Source organism: Sapajus apella, unplaced genomic scaffold (genome assembly GCF_009761245.1).
Source record: "Sapajus apella isolate SASKATOON/1434 unplaced genomic scaffold, GSC_monkey_1.0 scaffold215, whole genome shotgun sequence".
In the NCBI taxonomy this organism is placed as follows: Eukaryota; Metazoa; Chordata; class Mammalia; order Primates; family Cebidae; genus Sapajus; species Sapajus apella.
This window is the reverse complement of record NW_022437155.1, coordinates 31950-49821: the sequence shown is the minus strand read 5'-3', so window position 1 is coordinate 49821 and position 17872 is coordinate 31950. Positions and strand designations below refer to the sequence as shown.

Sequence of the window (17872 nt, the reverse complement as noted above, 5' to 3'; positions counted from 1 at the left end):
CTAGCCCTTCCCTGACATCCTGTTTAATGTCACACCCCCACTTCTTGCTGCCCCTTCCACAGCACTTGTGCCCCATTATCTATGATACTGATTGTCCATGTTGATTGGCTCTCCCTCAGCCCACATATGGTAACTCCGTGAGGGCAGGTTTTTGTTTTGTTCACAGCTGTGTCCCCAGCACTTAGACGGTGCCTGGTATGCAGCACACTTCCCACAGAGGCTTTTGAATAATAGTGAGTGAGTAAATGCTGGCTACAGGACCCTTAGGGAAAGGGGCCAGGCTGACTGAGGAATCCAAGTGGGGGTGGAGGTAGGCAAGCAGTGGCGAGGCCTTGGTGCCTGCTGGAGGCCCAGCTGGGCTCTGGTTTGTCCAGTGGCTTGGTCAGGGCCCTCCCTCTCTAGGCAGGAGCAGGATCTGGGGCCAGATGGACTATGCCCCTGGCTCGGCCCAGTGTCCTAAGCCACTCCAAGCCCAGTGACGACCCAGGAGCTCAGCTGGCAGGAGAGCCTAGTAAGGAAGGTAGTTCTAGACCCGGCCAGGCCTGGGTTCTACCTTCCCAAGCCAGGTGACCTCAAGTAAGTCCCTTCTCCTTTCTGAGTCTGAGTTTCCTCATCTGGAGAATGGAGATGCTAACAGTTCATATCTCGCAGACCTGCTGTGAGAGTCCCATGAGACCACTGCACCACATACCTGGCTGGGGCCTCACTCTGGAAACTGACTGCAAGAGGAGCTGGGGCAGGTGTTGATATCTCTGGGCTTAGAAAGAATGTCTCGGCTGGGCGCAGTGGCTCACACCTGTAATCTCAGCACGTTGGGAGGCCAAGGTCAGTGAATCACCTGAGGTCAGGAGTTCGCGACCAGCAGGCTAACATAACCTGTCTTTACGAAAAACACAAAAACTAGCCAGGGGTGGTGGCACAGGCCGGTAATCCCAGCTAACCTACTTGGGAGACTGAGGTACAAGGCTTGCTTGAACCCAAGAGGTGGAGGTTGCAGTGAGCCGAGATTGCACCACTGCCTTCCAGCCTGGGCAACAGAGTGAGACTCTGCCAAAGGGAAAGGAGGGGAGGGGAGGGGATGGGAGGGAGAGGAGGGGAGGGGAGGGGGAGGGGGAAAGAAAGAACATCTCTCCTGCCCTTCCTTTTTCCTCAAGAGGGCAAGAGCCACCGCCCAGAAACAGAAGGGAGAGTGGGCAGCCCCTCAAACTCCTGCACTGCAGGAGGCCGACTTCCTACATGCATCCCCTAACTTGCCCCAAAAGCTCTCCATGCAATTTCTCTGGTTTCCATAAAGCCCCGCTCCCCATCGCTGTCAGACTGCCTACAGCAGGCAACACCAGTCCCTGGCACAACTCCTCTGAGTGGCTGGGCACCAACAGTCTCTGGGTGAGTCTTGGGAAGGAGGAACAGGAAGAAGTGGAAAGTAAAGAGCCAGAGAAAGTGAGCAGGGGGAAGACACAGAGGGAAAGGAGGATATCCCACCTGCTGCCCAGTCCCCTATCCACTCCTGCCACTTGTCTGGGAAGGCCTCCCCTGTCCGTTTCACAGCTGAGCACGCTCAGGCTCTGAAGCCACTGATCTGAGGGCATGGAGCTGGCAAGTGGCAGAACCAGGGCCAGAACCTTGCTGCTCTGGGGTCTCTTATGCTAAACCTTAAACAACCAATTAGCTCTGGGACCAAAAGACTGAACTGGAATTCAGTGAGGAGTGAGCCTGATGTCAATGGAGGTCCATCTTGAGAACAAGGAGGAGGAAGAGGAGGAGATGGTTCTGAGACTTCAGGTCTCAGAGCTGCCACTCCCCACCCCTGATGGCCTGCCGTTTCTCCCACCCCCTACCTCTTTTAGTGCAGGTTCTCAAAAGTGAATTAGACTGGCCACCAACCAGACTTCAGACATGCAGCCTTAGATCAGGCCATATGAAGCAATCAGCTCTGCCCAGAGAAGGCAGAAACCACATGGCCACAGCCTACTCAGCCAGGGCAGAAAGCAAGGGGAGAGGACAGGGGTAAGTAGGGACCCCAGGCAGGCGCCAGCAGGAGGCATCTCCAGTTACCCGGTAGCTCCATCATGTCTTGCTTCCTTTTGCTGAAGGAGATGGGGTATAACTTATCACTCCCATTCTTCAGAGGGAACTGAGCACCAAAAAAGGACAAAGGGCTTTCCTGAGACCACACAGCCAGTTACAGAGCCTAGAGTCAGAGCCAGGCTTGACTCACCCTCCATTTCTGCCCCTCTACACCCCCTCCTCACAAACAAAAGTGGAGTTCCACTGAAACACCCCAACACTCCCCCCCGGCCCCCCGCACACACACAGAAGTGGAGTTCCACTAAAACACCCCTCCTTGCTGTGCCTTCTGAGCCCACAGCCCGGCTCCCCTGCTCATGTATTATTCAGTACTCAAGAGCCAGGCAGCTCCCCTTACACTTACCAAAGCCCAGCACCTGCTCTGCCCATTCCCCTCCTCCCTTGCCCAGGACCTAGAGGGTCCAAGGTTCTCCAAGTTGACTTGGTGGGCTTTGACCATCCCACTCTATGCCCCACTTGTGGCCCAGTGCAGGTGTGCTGGTGATTTAGGACAGGTGGCATCCCATCTCTGTGGCTCAATGTCTTCCTCTGTGAAGCCGAAGTGACCCAAAGGCTCCCTTCTGGGGGTTGAGCCAGCTGTGGTCCAGGGAGGGCCTGACCAGAACCAGCACTGACGCTCCCATGACGACTCCAAGGCCAGAATGTCCCTCCCAGGCCTCACAGGCAGTCTTCCAAGGCCAGAATGTCCCTCACAAGTCTCACAGGCAGGCTTCCCCATCCCGGTAAACACACTTTTCGCCACTGCTCTAGGGGGAAACCCAAGGCGTCTCTAGAGGAGATGAATTATGGATCCGCCCTCCCGGAATCCTGGCCCGGCCCTCCCCACACCACCCGGGGCCAGTCCGGTCTGCTTCCAGCCTGAGGAGGCCGCGTGTCCAGCCGCAGGCAGGAGACTGAGCAGGTCCCCGTATCTCCAAGTCCCTGCGCCCGTGACACCGGCCCCAGGCCCGGCAGGGAGCAGGCAGCCACCATGGCGAAGGAGGAAGATGAGGAGAAGAAAGCAAAGAAAGGGAAAAAGGGAAAGAAGGCGCCAGAGCCGGAGAAGCCCAAACGGAGCCTGAAGGGGACGTCGCGGCTGTTCATGGGCTTCCGCGACCGCACACCCAAGATCTCCAAGAAGGGCCAGTTCCGCAGCGCCTCGGCCTTTTTCTGGGGCCTCCACACCGGCCCCCAGAAGACCAAGCGCAAGAAGAAGGCCCGCACCGTGCTCAAGTCCACGTCGAAGCTCATGACGCAGATGCGCATGGGCAAGAAGAAGCGGGCAATGAAGGGCAAGAAGCCGTCCTTCATGGTGATCCGCTTCCCTGGCCGCCGTGGCTACGGCCGCCTGCGGCCACGCGCCCGGTCAGTCAGCAAGGCGTCCACCGCCATCAACTGGCTCACCAAGAAGTTCCTCCTCAAGAAGGCCGAGGAGTCGGGCAGCGAGCGGGCCACGGCGGATGCCTGGCTGCAGCGCTCGGGCTCCCGCGTGGGCTCCCGCAAGCTGCCCTTCCCGTCGGGTGCCGAGATCCTGCGGCCCGGGGGCCGGCTCCGGAGGTTCCCCCGCAGCCGCAGCATCTACGCGTCGGGCGAGCCCCTGGGCTTCCTGCCCTTCGAGGACGAGGCCCCGTTCCATCACTCGGGCTCCCGCAAGTCGCTGTATGGGCTCGAGGGCTTCCAGGATCTGGGCGAGTATTATGACTACCACCGCGACGGCGACGACTACTACGACCGGCAGTCGCTCCACCGCTACGAGGAGCAGGAGCCCTACGTGGCGGGCCTTGGCCCCTACAGCCCGGCCTGGCCGCCCCACGGTGACCACTACTATGGGTACCCGCCCGAGGACCCCTACGACTACTACCACCCGGACTATTACGGTGGCCCCTTTGATCCGGGGTACACCTATGGTTACGGCTACGGCTACGACGATTACGAACCCCCGTATGCGCCCCCGTCGGGGTACTCGTCCCCTTACAGCTACCACGATGAGTACGAGGGCAAGGCGCACCCACACGGCTACTACCTGGATCCCTACGCGCCCTACGACGCGCCATACCTGCCCTATGACCTCCCGTACCACACTCGCTACGACGTACCCTACTTTGATCCCTACGGGGTCCCCTACACCGTCCCCTATGCCGAAGGTGTCTACGGCGGTGGGGACGAGGCCATCTACCCCCCTGAGGTGCCCTATTTTTACCCGGAGGAGTCGGCCTCGGCCCTTGTGTACCCCTGGGTACCACCGCCCATCCCGTCGCCCCACAATCCGTATGCCCACCCCATGGATGACATCGCCGAGCTGGAAGAGCCTGAGGACGCGGGCGGGGAGCGTCAGGGCACCTCCTTCCGCCTGCCCAGCGCCGCCTTCTTCGAGCAGCAAGGCATGGACAAGCCTGCCAGGTCCAAGCTGTCCCTCATCCGCAAGTTCCGCCTCTTCCCGCGGCCCCAGGTGAAGCTGTTTGGGAAGGAGAAGCTGGAGGTGCCCCTGCCACCCTCTCTGGACATTCCGCTGCCCTTGGGAGATGCGGACGAAGAGGAGGATGAGGAAGAGCTGCCTGCAGTGCCCGCCGTGCCCTATGGCCACCCTTTCTGGGGCTTCCTCACGCCGCGCCAGCGCAACCTCCAGCGCGCGCTGTCGGCGTTCGGCGCCCACAGAGGCCTGGGCTTCGGCCCCGAGTTTGGCCGCTCGGCGCCTCGGCCCGCCACCTCGCTGGCGCGGTTCCTCAAGAAGACGCTGTCGGAGAAGAAGCCCATCCCGCGGCTCAGGGGCAGCCAGAAGGCTCGGGCGGGCGGCCCCGCGGTCAGGGAGGCGGCCTACAAGCGCTTCGGCTACAAGCTGGCTGGCATGGACCCGGAGCGGCCCAGCACACCTATCGTGCTGAGGAGAGCCCAGCCGCGCGCTCGCAGCAGCAACGACGCGCGCCGCCCGCCCGCGCCCTCGTCCAGGACCCTCTCCCACTGGAGCGCGCTCCTCACCCCGCGCGCGCCCCCGCGGCCCCCCAGTCCCGGGCCCCCGCCCGCGCCGCCTCTCTCCCCAGCGCTCTCGGGCCTGCCCCGGCCGGCCTCGCCCTACGGCTCCCTCCGCCGCCACCCGCCGCCCTGGGCCGCCCCAGCACTTGTGCCCCCGGCTCCGCAGGCCAGCTGGTGGGCGTTCCTGGAGCCCCCTGCCGTGAGCCCGGAGGTGCCCTCCGACCTACTGGCCTTCCCGGGGCCCGACCCTCGTTCCGGGGCTCCCACCGGCGAGGGGCGGCCTTCGGCTTCCCGTCCACACGGGCGTCGCGGAGGCGGGCCTGGTCCCCGCTAGCCTCGCCCCAGCCCTCGCTGAGGAGCCTGCCGGGCCCCGGCTACCGCTCGCCCTTGGCGCCTCCGTCGTCGCCTCAGCTGTCCATGCGCGCGGGTCCCTACCAGCCGCCCTTCCCGCCCCCCGCCCGCCGGCCCCACTCGCTGCGGGAGCCCCCAGCCCCACGCTGAGCCTCCGGGCGCCTGGGCCCGCCCGGCTCGCCCAGGCCGCCCTCACCGCCCCTGGTGCTAGGCCACAGCCAGCGGCGCCGCTCCCTCAACCTGCCCTCGCGCCTCCCGCACACATGGCGGCGTCTCAGCGAGCCGCCCACTCGAGCTGTGAAGCCGCGAGTGCGCCCGCCCTTCCACCAACCGCCCGGGGCCTGGGCCTGGCGGGCGCCCCTGGAGCACCGGGAGAGCCCGGGAGACCCCGAGGACTCAGAGACGCCCTGGACCGTCCCCCCGCTGGCCCCCAGCTGGGACGTGGACATGCCTACCACCCAACGCCCACCATCCCCCTGGCCGGGAGGTGCAGGCAGCCGCAGAGGCTTTTCCAGACCACCCGCTGTGCTGGAAAACCCCTTTCTCCAGCACCTGGGCCCTGTGCCACCCCCCACTCTCCAGCCCAAGGACTCAGCTGCTGATATGACCAGGGTCTTCCTGGGCAGACATTATGACCCAGGGCCTGGACAGCTCACCAAATCGGCTGGCCCAAGCCCTGAGAAACCTGAAGAGACCACCCTGGGGGACCCCCAGCTGCCAGCAGAGACCAAGCCTCCAACCCCAACACCTCCCAAGGATGTCAGACCTCCCAAGGAAGTCCTCCCAAAGCAAAGGACACTAAGGCCCAGCCTCTCATACCCACTGGCTGAGTGTGACCAGACCAGGGCCATACGGCCATCATGGCACCGCTGGGGGACACTGCCCCAAGCCCCAGGTCCCTTGGTGCCCACCAGGGCCCCAGAGCCCCTGCCCAAGGGGGGCGAGCAGCGCCAGGCAGGCCCTGGGCGTTTTGCTGTGGTCATGCCTCGCGTGCAGAAGCTGAGCTCTTTCCAGCGAGTTGGGCCTGCAACCCTGAAGCCTCAAGTCCAGCCAACCCAGGACCCCAAGCCGAGAGCCTGGAGTCTTTGCTTGTCCTGCTTCTGGCTGCGGGCAGAGGCCCAAGGACCCTAGCCACGAGTACCCACCCATCCCCAGTCCTGCCACCTGGGCCCTGGAGCCACCTGCCTGTCCCTTAGCAGGTCCTGGGAGGAGGTCGGCCCCCCAAGCTGGCAGAACAAGGTATAGGGGCACAGATTACAGGGAGGGTTTGTGGGTTCTGGCCTAGGAAACAGGGAAAGAGAAACAGCCTGAGGAGCCCTGTGCAGCAACCTTGGAGAGCTGCTGCCTGCAGAGGCCTCAGTCTCTGGGTCTAGAAGTTGGGGAGAACAGCCTGGGCCTCCCAAACCTCTGGAGGATTGAACAAGGGGATGCTCAGCACAGGCAGGCACAGGACAGACACGTGGGAAACTGCTTCCAAGTCACTCTGGGGAAGGATCTTTGTTCATCTGTAGGCCCTGGGCAGCCCTGCCCTGATCCAATCTGGATGACAAGTCTGGCCCCTAACTTCCCCTCAGAGATTTTGGCCAAGCCAGATGTGAAACTGCAGGACGTGCCTATCCATCCTGTCCCACTGCACACCCAGGTCTGTGCTGTTCCTCCTGCCACCTACTGTCCTTCCCCCAAATTAGAGGCCCCTCTTTCCTCAGGGTTTTTGCTGCCCTTTAAAGTCCCCTGGGCTGCAAGATTCTGGAACAGGTCAGGGTGAGGGGCTCAGGGTCCAACCTTCCAGTCTCCTCATTGCCAGAGAGAAAACTGAGCCAGGAGTCCTTCTGGAACCCCAAGTCAGGTGCAGGGCAGGCCGCCCCTTCTGAGGGGTGCCCACGCCTGGCTGCCACACTCAAGGTGGAACTCGAGCCTGATGCTGGGTGGCCCTTGGTGGAGGTGCATGGTCACCGGAGCCTCTCCTGGGATGCAGGAGGGTGGGCGGGGCAAGCAGGGGCAGCGGGTGCTTCTCAGCCTCTGCAGACGGTGCCTGGTGGAAGGGGCAGCCAGCAGGGCTCAACAATGGTAACTGGGGCAGCTGGCTGCTGCGGGGGAGCCTGGCCCCGGCGGCAGGTACCCCGCGCTGTGTGGGCTGCAGCATTGTGGGAGCGGGGCGCAGGGCGCCTAGGGGTGAGGGGCAAGGATGCCTGGGCCCTCCTCACCCTGGAATAGGTGAGTGGCTGAATTATTCAGGGTCTGCGGCAGCTGGCGAGCATGTGGGCAGATGGGTGGGCTGGAGGCCAGGGCCGAAAGGGTGATTGATACTCGCTGTGCCCTACTTTGCAGCCCAGCGATAGGCATGCAGGGCTCCCTCCTGGTGTCCTCTTTCCTCACCTGCCCAGGGGGCAGCTGGGATTGGAAAGGCTGAGGGTGCACACGTGTGTGCTTGCAGTCATGTGGATCCTGTGCACGCCTGCGTGCCCGAGTGTGTGTGTGAGTGTGTACCACAGCCAAATGACGAAAGCAAGTGTATGAGAGCTGAGCAGATGTGGCATCCTGGGGGGTCAGGGTTGTTTGCCCACCCTCTGCCAGTGTGGACAGACATGTGCTCACAGAGGAGACCCTGCAGCCCAAAGGTGGCATCAGGACTTCCATTCTCCAGACCTCCAGGGTAGGGGGGGAACCCAGCTCTCCACTCAGATGTATGTGCCAAGTGGACAGGTAGAGCATGTGCCTGCACACCGTGTGCCCCCCGACGGGCCCCACAGGCCTGCATGCATGCCCACAGGCCTACAAGAACACCTGTGTGTCTGGGAGTTGTATGAGATAGAAATGACATTGGGTGTGGGTCCGTGTGCAGGTGTCCACACATTTTCCCCGGAATGAGCATGGGGGTGTGGTGCTGAGACAGTCTCCATCTCTGCCCTGCTGGAGTCCCATGCACCAGGAGACAAGCATCCATCGAATTGTCACACAAGCCAACACGTGGGGTCTGCTGGTGCTGGGAGAACTGCGGTTGGGAGGGAGCTGGCAGGTGTACCCATGTACCTGCACATACCTTTGCTCACCCTCCAGGGCAGGACGCTTGGGAGCTCATGGGAGCTCCTGCTTGGGCACTGAGGGCATGCATGTGTCTCATGTATGAGGGTCACATGCAGGTTCCAGGGGCCACAGCATTCTGTAGCAAGGACACACCTGCAGGACTCACCTGACCTTGGGGTTCCCTCCCAAACAATGGTAGCGGGCCCCAGGTATGACTGAGCCAGGGCCCAGTTGGGGTGGGGGCTGCCCTGCAACCTACAGACACAGCCTCTCTCTCACACAGATGCACTCCATCCGCAACCTGCCATCCATGCGGTTCCGCGAGCAGCACAGGGAGGATGGTGTGGAGGACATGACGCAGCTGGAGTGAGTGGGCAGGGCCGGCAGGGTCAGCAAGAGGTCACCATGGGGTCCCCACCCTCCCAGCCAGAGCAGCTCCTCCTACACCTGCCTCTCACCTCCCAGGACATTTTCAGAGCCTCAGTCATGAAGTGTCACAAAGACTAAACGTGGTGTGCTTTGTGAGTTAGATGGACTTTGGTTCAAATCCCAGCCCCACCACTCACCAGCTGGTGGACCTTGGAGAAATTGCTTTGCTTCTCTGCACCTCAGTTTCTCATCCACAAGGTGGGAGTGGGGTGGCTGCTGTGAGGATACTGGCACATTGGAGGTGCTCAAAACATGAGGGTGCGTAGGTCAGCATCATTATCCAATCACGGTGTGTCCCCCAACCCCCCAGTGGAGCATCATACCCCTTAATTATGATACCCATTGGACAGATGAAGAAATGATTATCACACCCATTGGACAGATGAAGAAACAGACACAGAGAGGTGAAGTAATTTGCCCAAGGTCTCCTGGCTGGTTGGTGTCAGAAACAGGACTTGAACTCAGGCCTATCTGATCACGGCACTGCACTCAGTGGGGGAGGGAGACCCATGCCAGAGCCAGCCCCGGGGGCGCTGACAGTTTCTCTCTGTGCCCTTCCAGAGATCTCCAGGAAACCACTGTGCTGTCCAACCTCAAGATTAGATTTGAACAGAACCTCATCTACGTAAGGCCTGGGGCTGGCCCTGCCCTGGGTCTGGGTCAGGAAGGCAGCTGCCTCCTGGGCAGGGTGGGATGTAGATTTCTCTTTGGGCCCTAGCCCCTGGGGCCTCTGGTTTGAACTCTTGAGTTTTGTCAATTCAGCATAGAATGTCAGAGCCTGGAACTAAAATCTGAAGTCTTAAAACACAGTCTTAGAATGGTGGATGCCAGAGGCAGAAAGCTAGAGACAGGGAATCCAGAAATATGTGACACCTCCACCACCTGGGACCTGACAGATAGAACTTCCAGAGTCCTAGAATCCATAGACCTGGACCCCAGAGTGGGGACAGCCAGAGGGATGAAAGGGAGCCTCTGACCTGAGAATGACAGAACAGAGGCCCACAGCCAGTGTGGAAGACAGGGACACTCTGAAGGGCTCTGGCCACTCCAGGTAGTGGAGTTTTGCCCTCAACAGGAAGCAAAAGTTCCTGGAGCCTGGACCCAACTGTGAACAAATGAAGTAGGCAGGAGCCCACCAAAGATCATGGCTGTGGGGTTTTGCTCACCCCAGATGCCTCCCAGCTCAGCCTGGTGCAGTGCCTGAGATTCCACTGTTAGAGTGTATAGCCCAGCAAGCTGGTAGAAGGCTCTAGATGGCAATCCCAAGTCCAGGTAGCCAGATATCTGTCCGGATGGAAACAGGGAGCCAGGCTCCGAGCGTAGGGGAGGGAGGGACACAGAGGGCTGCGAAGAGCCATGGCGCTGAGGCCACCATCTGCCCAGCAGACATACATCGGGAGCATCCTGGTGTCAGTGAACCCATACCAAATGTTTGGAATCTACGGGCTGGAGCAGGTGCAGCAGTACAATGGACGGGCCCTGGGAGAGAATCCCCTGTGAGTGTCTGTAGGGGGACCTGCCCTGGGGTCTCTTGGGCCCCTCTTTCCCCTGCTCTGGGAGCCTGGATCTTGGCAGCATCTCAGCCATGAGTCAGAGGTAATGGGGAAAGGCAACCCACCTACTCAACCTGACAGTCTCTCCCCAGGCGGGGCCACAGCCGTGGGTTGGAAGCCACTGTGGTTCAGACCAGGATGGGGGTGGGAGCAGTCCCCCAGCAGGGTGAGGGGTGGGCAGGATTGGCTATTTGGCTGGATACGGATGCTCCCCGCCCAACCCCTGGGAGGTTTGGGAGCTTAGAGGCAGGGGCTGGCTCTAATAACCTGTCTCCCAGGCACCTCTTTGCGATTGCAAATCTCGCCTTCGCCAAAATGCTCGATGCCAAACAGAACCAGTGCATAATCATCAGGTGAGCGGGCTGTCTTTACGTGGGGGATAAACGGGATACTTCAGGTAACAGGCCTGAATCTGGCCAGAACTGCTGTGCGACCTTGGAAGATTGCCTGGCACCTCTGGGTGCCACACACATCCTCTTGCTTCATGGTGGGGGTTGGGGTGTCCCAGAAGAAGTAGTGAAAGGTTAGCACTCACTCTGCCCCTTTGCTCGGTCAGTGGAGAGAGCGGCTCTGGCAAAACTGAGGCCACCAAGCTGATTCTGCGCTACCTGGCCGCCATGAACCAGAAACGGGATGTCATGCAGCAGGTGAGTCCAGCTGTCTCCCCAGGACCATAGGCTGAGCACCCTTTGATAAGCACACCTCATGTGCTCCCCAAGAGGCAAGGCTCCTTGGACCAGTAGGAAGATGGGGAGGCTGAGTTCCAGAAGGGAGCCTTGCCCAGGACTGCTCTTTCTGCCACCCATCCCAGGGGTGTGCCTGAGGGGTGAGAGTTTCTGCCTGCCTGTGTTTCCGTGGCAGCTCCTGGTTTCAGCCCTCTGGGGCCACTTCAGAGGGAAGATCACACAAGGAAGGGGAGTCATCCCATCTCTCTCACCTGGCCTCACCTTCCTGGTCATGGCTCTCGGGCCGCCATATTCTCACACTCAGAAGCTATGCAGCCCCCAGGAGTGAAGAGGCAGGTGGGTTAGGGGTGGGGTGGGGGAGGCAGTAGATGCCAGGCCAGAGTCTGCGGGATTGGAGCTTTGCTGAAAAGGATGGTGCTAAGCCCTCTGAGCTTGAGACTGGTAGAACCCCATCCATTCCCTCAGTAAAGATTTACTGAGGACCTACTGTGTGCCAAGCCCAGGCTAGGCATCTGGGAGGGGCAGCAGTAACTCAGGCAAATGTTCACACCCTCGTGGGAACTTCATTCTAGTGATGGAAGCAGGACGACAAATACATGTACACTTATGTAAGTAAATTATGTGTACGTGAAAGGGTAGGTGGTGAGCTGTGAAGGAAAAAAGTGGAGAGAGGGTGGGGAGTGCTGGGAGTCATAGTCATAAGTGCAGTGGTCAGGGTAGGCTGTACTGAAAAGGCAAGGGAGTGGGCTCTGGGAATGTCCACGGGAACAATGAAGACGCAGAGGGAGGAGCACCTGCAAAGGCCCTGGGGTGCAAGCAGGTTGGGTCCAGGTGCGGGTGCAAGCAGGTCAAAGCCAGCCAGCAACCTACAAAAGACAGACTGGGGTGTGAGAGAGAACTGTCAGAGGCAACCCCAGACATTCAGCCTGAGCCACAGGCAGCACAGAGGAAGGCTGGGCAGTGGAGAGGAGGAGCAGGTTTGTTGAGAAGAGGTGCCTGCTAGGCATCTGCACAGAGACGGCAGGGAGGTGATGGATGTACCACCAGCCTGGAGCTCAGGAGAAGGTGGGGAATGCTCTGCCCTGACTGGCTGAGGCCTGGGCCACAGGTTCCACCCCTCTGATGTTCACCCACTGTATCTGCTGGCGTTATGCCCTGCTGTATGCTGGGCATCAGGAACAGAGAGGCAGCCAACCTGTCCTCCAGGACTTCCCAGACTAAGGGACATTACACAGTAAAGCCTAGGCGGACCTTGACCCACTGAGCCCTCAAAGCCAGCCCCCATCCCTCTCTGGACCTCAGTGTGCCCCTTTATACAATGGGTGCAGTATTTCTTGGACTAAATGGGACGGTGCCTGTGAACAGATAGAGGGAACTGGCGCCATCCCCAAAATTACAGGTATCGTTTCTGTGGTGAATGGACCTCCTTTGCTTCCTCCCTAAAAGATTATCCTGAGGCAGTGCCTCAGCTGAAGAAAGAGCCATGTACACACTAGGCCCATGCTCATCACTGAGCAGACGCTGGAGTCCCTGGGCATGTCATTCCACCTCTCTAAGCTTCAGTTTCCTAATCTGCAAAACAGGGGTGATGTTAATACCTACCTCATGGGATTGTTAACAATGGCATCATCAGGACAATGTGTCTCACATACAGTTAGGTGCTTAAACAGGAGGGAGCTTGTGATCAGCCATGGTCACCCCTGGGCAGCTCTGCCCATGGGATGCTATTCCTTTCTCCATCCCTTTAGCAGATATTTTTTAAGGGCCTACTAAGCACCAGATCTGTGTAGATGCTGGGAGCTCAGAGATGTGCGAACAGTAGATCCGTGCCTGTGGAATATGACATTCTAGTGGAGAGACAGACAATACCCAAGAAAATAGTTTGCCAACGGGGCTGAGGGCTGCCAAGGAGAGAATTCTGTGGTTTTCCTGTGAGAGGTGAGGCGGGGGGCCATGCAGGTGCATGGGAGCTGTGGCTTCCAAGCAGAGGGAACAGGAGATGTAAATGCCCAGAGGCAGGAGTGGGTCTGGGTGTCAGGGAACAGTGAGGAAGGTCAGGAAGGAGGTTCAGGGATCCTGCTGGTGGTGGTCATGGGAGGGGAAGAAGAGGACATCCCCAGAGCCTTTTGGAAGCCAGAACCAGTGTATTTTCATACCTTGGAGACCCCATGGCAGTCCCCAAGCCTGGACTCCTGGGATCTCTGAGCCTCACAGGTTTTTGCCAGCCCCTCCCTGGCTGAAGCATCTGGTCTCCTGGAGAGAGGTGGTCGGTCCTGCTAGTGATGCATTCTGTCCTTGTCTCTCTCTTTCTCCTCCCTCCTGGGTGCTCTTGAAGATGCAGGTACTCAGAGAGAGTGTGTGTGAGTGTGTGTGTGTCCGGGAAAATGCATGTGGATGTGCCTGCTCCTGTGTGGGTGGAGGGACAGGCGGGAAGGGATATCCAAAGGCCTGTCCTGGGCGGGGCTGGGGCTTGTGGTCAGGGGCTGCTGTGGGGGCCATGGAGGCTGAAAGTCTGGGAGAGGGGAAGCACCAGGCTTGCTGTGTGGGAGTTGGGCAGCATGGGGTGGGGGCCCCTTGGGGACACTGAAGAGACCTCAGGATTCTCTAGAGAGCCCACGTCTGGTCACCCCTCATAAAGGAAGGTCCTTGGGGAGTCTCGTGTCTGGGTGTCCCCAGCTGTGCCTCCCGCCCAAGCCCCCAGAACAGAGCTTAGCCCCTCAATCCCCACATCTCCTTCTGGACTCCAGATCCTGGAGGCAACACCCCTCTTGGAGTCCTCCGGTAATGCCAAAACCGTCAGGAACAACAACTCAAGCCGCTTTGGGAAGTTCGTGGAGATCTTTCTGGAAGGGGGAGTGGGGACAATGGAGGGCCTCCCAAAGGCCTTGCAGTGCCTTCTACGTCCGACCACAGCCCCTGGAAACCAACACCAGCCCTCCTTCCCCTGCTGAGAGCTGACTGTGCTCACCACCCCAGGAGCGTGATCTCTGGTGCCATAACCTCCCAGTATCTGCTTGAGAAATCCAGGATTGTGTTTCAGGTGGGCCAGCCCCTCCCAGGCCTGTGTGTTGGGCAGGGTTGGGGTGGGAGGTACGGATACTCAGAGCCTGGCCCCTGATGGGGCTGGGTAGATGTCAAGTGAATGACTGAATACACGTGCACATGTGAGCCCGCGACCTTGCCTCTCCAACCCTCCTCTGGCCACTGTGGCTCTTCCCTGCCCCACAGCACACAGGCACGCTCCTGCCAGGGCCTTTGCACCTTCTGTTCCTTCTCTCAGGAGCACTTATCCGTCAGGCGCCTGTTTGGCCAAACCCCTCACCTCCTCCAAGCCTCCCCTACAATTTCACTCATTCAGGAAGCTCCCCATTTAAAAGCGCAGCCCCTCTCCAGCCCATCTAAACCCCCACCGTGTCCACTGCCTTATTTTTCTCCAATGTAGTTTCCCCCATCTAATATATTTTATGTTTTAACCAGTGATTTGCTGAGTATCTGTCTCCCTAGCTAGCAGGTGGACTCCATGAGATCAGGGGCTTCTCTCTGCCTTGTCCCCCATGTCCCAAGGGCCTGGTGCACAGGAAATGCTCAGCCATCAAGAAGCTCTGTGTGTGCACATGTGGGCTATGGACACACATGTACGTAGGTGTGTGTGTGGCCGGTGCACATAAGAGAAGACAGCCCCCTTTTCTCTTCTTTCTCCTAACCAAATAAAATCCCAAAAACCAGAACCCTCTCAGCCTTCAATCATACCAGGGCACCTCTGCTTCTGCCTTTACCCCAGCTGGTGCCAGGCTGGGAGCCTCACTCATCACAGAGGCACGTGTTCTCATCTGCAGTTCCTTGTGTGATGTGCATTCATGGGCTTGGACCTGTGTGTGTGCCTGGGGGTCACCTAGGTAGGTGGCTCCCTTCTCTGTGCCCACTACCCACTCCACAGGCCAAAAACGAGAGGAATTACTACATCTTCTACGAGTTGCTGGCCGGGTTGCCTGCCCAGCTCCGGCAGGCCTTCAGCCTGCAGGAGGCCGAGACCTACTACTATCTGAACCAGGTGAGTGCCAGCAGGCATCTGAAGACCCCCAACCCTGGTCCTCCCACCCCGACACCCCTGGGTGGGCCGAGGGAGCCTAGTTGTGAGTGATGGAATGTGAAGGTGATGGAGATTTGGGGAGGGTGAGATTGGATTTAAGGCATCTCGTCACAGTAAGGGGGACCAGGAATCTTCTGGGTCCAAAGCAGAAGCAGGAAAGGCCTACCTGACTTCATTTATCTGGAACCTGGATCAGAACCCACCAGCCTAGAGTGACTACACTTCCTCTCACTGTGCCTCAGTTTCCTCATCTGTGAAATGGGGCCAACATAGTACCACTTTGCAGGGATATAGTGAGGCTTAGATGAGGAAATCAGGTAAAGAGCTTAGCACAGCGACTGGCGTACAGGACATGCTCAGTAAACACTGACTACTCTTTTCATTATTATCACTGGGCAGCTGCAAAGGTCAGCAAGTGACAACCCCTGCCACACATTGCACTTAGAATCCATGAATCCCATCCACAGCCCTGTTCAGAACCTCTGTGCCCATGAGAGTGGAATGAGAGCTTGAGTGACCAGCTCAGGCCACACTGCTGGTTAGGGCAGAGCGGGACCTGGAGGGCTCTGCAGCCCCACCCAAGCTCCCTGACCCTCAGCCTCTGTCCTCACCCAGGGTGGGAACTGTGAGATCACAGGAAAGAGCGATGCAGATGACTTTCGCTGGCTCCTGGCTGCCATGGAGGTGCTGGGCTTCAGCAGTGAGGACCAGGACAGCATCTTCCACATCCTGGCCTCCATCCTGCACCTGGGCAACGTCTACTTTGAGAAGTATGAGGTGAGGGGTGCCACAGCCTGCCTTGGGCCCACACCCTCTGGACTTGGCCATCTTTTCCGAGGCCTTCTCTGTTTCCCTTTCAGATTACGCTATGCACACATCACTTGTCCTGTTGGTTTTTTCCTTTGAGCTTGTTCATCTTTCTCCTCCTGGTAGAAATTAAGGAAATCAGCCCTTTGTCTCTGATATAAATTGGACATATATCTTCCACTTTGTTGTTCGTTTTAACTTCGTTTACGATGGCTTTTGGTGGGTTTTTATTTTTTTTTTTTTTTTTGGGTGTGGGGGGGTCTCACTCTGTCACCTAAACTGGAGTGCAGTGGCACGATCTCCACTCACCACAACCTCTGCCTCCCAGGCTCAAGCAATTCTCCTGCCTCAGTCTCCCGAGTAGCTGGGATTACAGGCACGTGCCACTACTACCCCACTAACTTTTGTATTTTTAGTACAGATAGGGTTTTACCATGTTGGCCAGGCTGGTCTCGAACTCCTGACCTCAGGTGATCTGCCCACCTCGGCCTCCCAAAGTGCTGGGATTACAGGTGTGAGCCACAGTGCCCGGCCCTGTTTCTTATATGAACTTTAAATTCAGCTTATCTAGTTCAAAACACATTCTTGTTGGTATTTTGCATAGACGGATGCACAGGAGGTGGCCTCAGTGGTGAGTGCCCGGGAAATCCAGGCTGTGGCTGAGCTGCTACAGATCTCCCCTGAGGGCCTGCAGAAGGCCATCACCTTCAAAGTGACCGTGAGTCTGTGGGCATCTGGCCTTCGAACAAAGCTTCCTACCAGGGCCTGGTCAGAGCTGCCTTGTGCCCATCCCGTGTGGGCAGCCTCTCCCTCTCCCCTGCTCTCTGTCCCGGGGTCAGGCATGGAAGGGAGTAATTTCAGACCCCAAAGACATTTCAGATTCCAACCTCAGACTTGCACAGGCTGTTTCCTCTACCTGGAATGTTCTTCCTCTTTTCTCACCTACTCATCCTTCAAAAGCCTATACAGCCATTTTCTCCTCTAAGAAGCCTTCTCTGATCTTTGGCCAGGTCAGTGCCTCCTCTGGTCTTTCACAGCCCTAGGATCATTCCCCCTGCCCAGGGTTGATCTCATTGTGTCTGCTGATGCCTCTGTCTCCCCCATAGACCTGCAGTCCCCACCATGACCAGCATTGCCAGGCAGAGTCGGGTAGGGGTGGGGGTGGTCCTGCCTAGCCTCTGTGTGCCTGAGCCCAGTCACATCCCTCCAGCCTTCCTTCCTCATGCTCCACTCCCCTAGTCCCCTGGGGGCTTTCTGGAGGCAGTGGCCAGCCTGCTGTCACTCAAGGGCTGTACCCCTCCCCAGGAGACAATGCGAGAGAAGATCTTCACACCCCTAACTGTGGAGAGCGCTGTGGATGCCAGGTGAGGCTGCACCCCACCCTGCCTGAGCCCCAGGGCCCAGCACCCCACCACAGTATCCTGCCCACAATAGCGCCACCTCTGCTTTAGGGACGCCATCGCCAAGGTCTTGTATGCGCTGCTGTTCAGCTGGCTCATTGCCAGGGTCAACGCGCTGGTGTCCCCGCGGCAGGATACACTGTCCATCGCCATCCTGGACATCTACGGTTTTGAGGTGGGGCCGTATGGGAGGCTGTGGGGCAGGGGACATAGACGAGGCCTCACCTCCCTCAGGTGTGTCAGGCTGCCTTTCCCATCCCTTTCTGTGCCTGCAGCCGGTGCCGTCTTCCCTTCATGGACCCCTCCCCGTCACTATCTCCCTTGTCACCTTCCATTTTCTTTACTCACCACAAGCACTCCCAAGGCCTCTGGGCCAGGCCCTGTGCTGGGCAATACCAGCTGCCCAGAAAGGACCAGCCAGGGTCCTGCCCTTGGGGAGCTTCCAGGTGAGGCTGGGTGGGGGTGGGGGCAGACTCTGACAACTCCATATGCTCC

At 58.9% G+C, this 17872-nt stretch overlaps 1 protein-coding gene across 1 annotated transcript in view; it reads left to right on the top strand.

The window, feature by feature from the left end:
• Positions 1 to 2784: 2784 nt before the first annotated feature.
• Positions 2785 to 17872, top strand: part of MYO15A (myosin XVA) — a 46041-nt gene continuing 30953 nt past the window's right edge. The window contains 15 exon segments of the mRNA XM_032270689.1: positions 2785 to 5279; positions 5282 to 6627; positions 8696 to 8778; positions 9403 to 9466; positions 10228 to 10337; positions 10673 to 10747; positions 10951 to 11045; positions 12071 to 12072; positions 13828 to 13933; positions 14059 to 14120; positions 15018 to 15131; positions 15786 to 15947; positions 16582 to 16695; positions 17283 to 17341; positions 17429 to 17552. Of these exon segments, the coding sequence (XP_032126580.1) occupies positions 3059 to 5279; positions 5282 to 6627; positions 8696 to 8778; positions 9403 to 9466; positions 10228 to 10337; positions 10673 to 10747; positions 10951 to 11045; positions 12071 to 12072; positions 13828 to 13933; positions 14059 to 14120; positions 15018 to 15131; positions 15786 to 15947; positions 16582 to 16695; positions 17283 to 17341; positions 17429 to 17552 (4737 nt within the window). The 5' untranslated portion in view covers positions 2785 to 3058.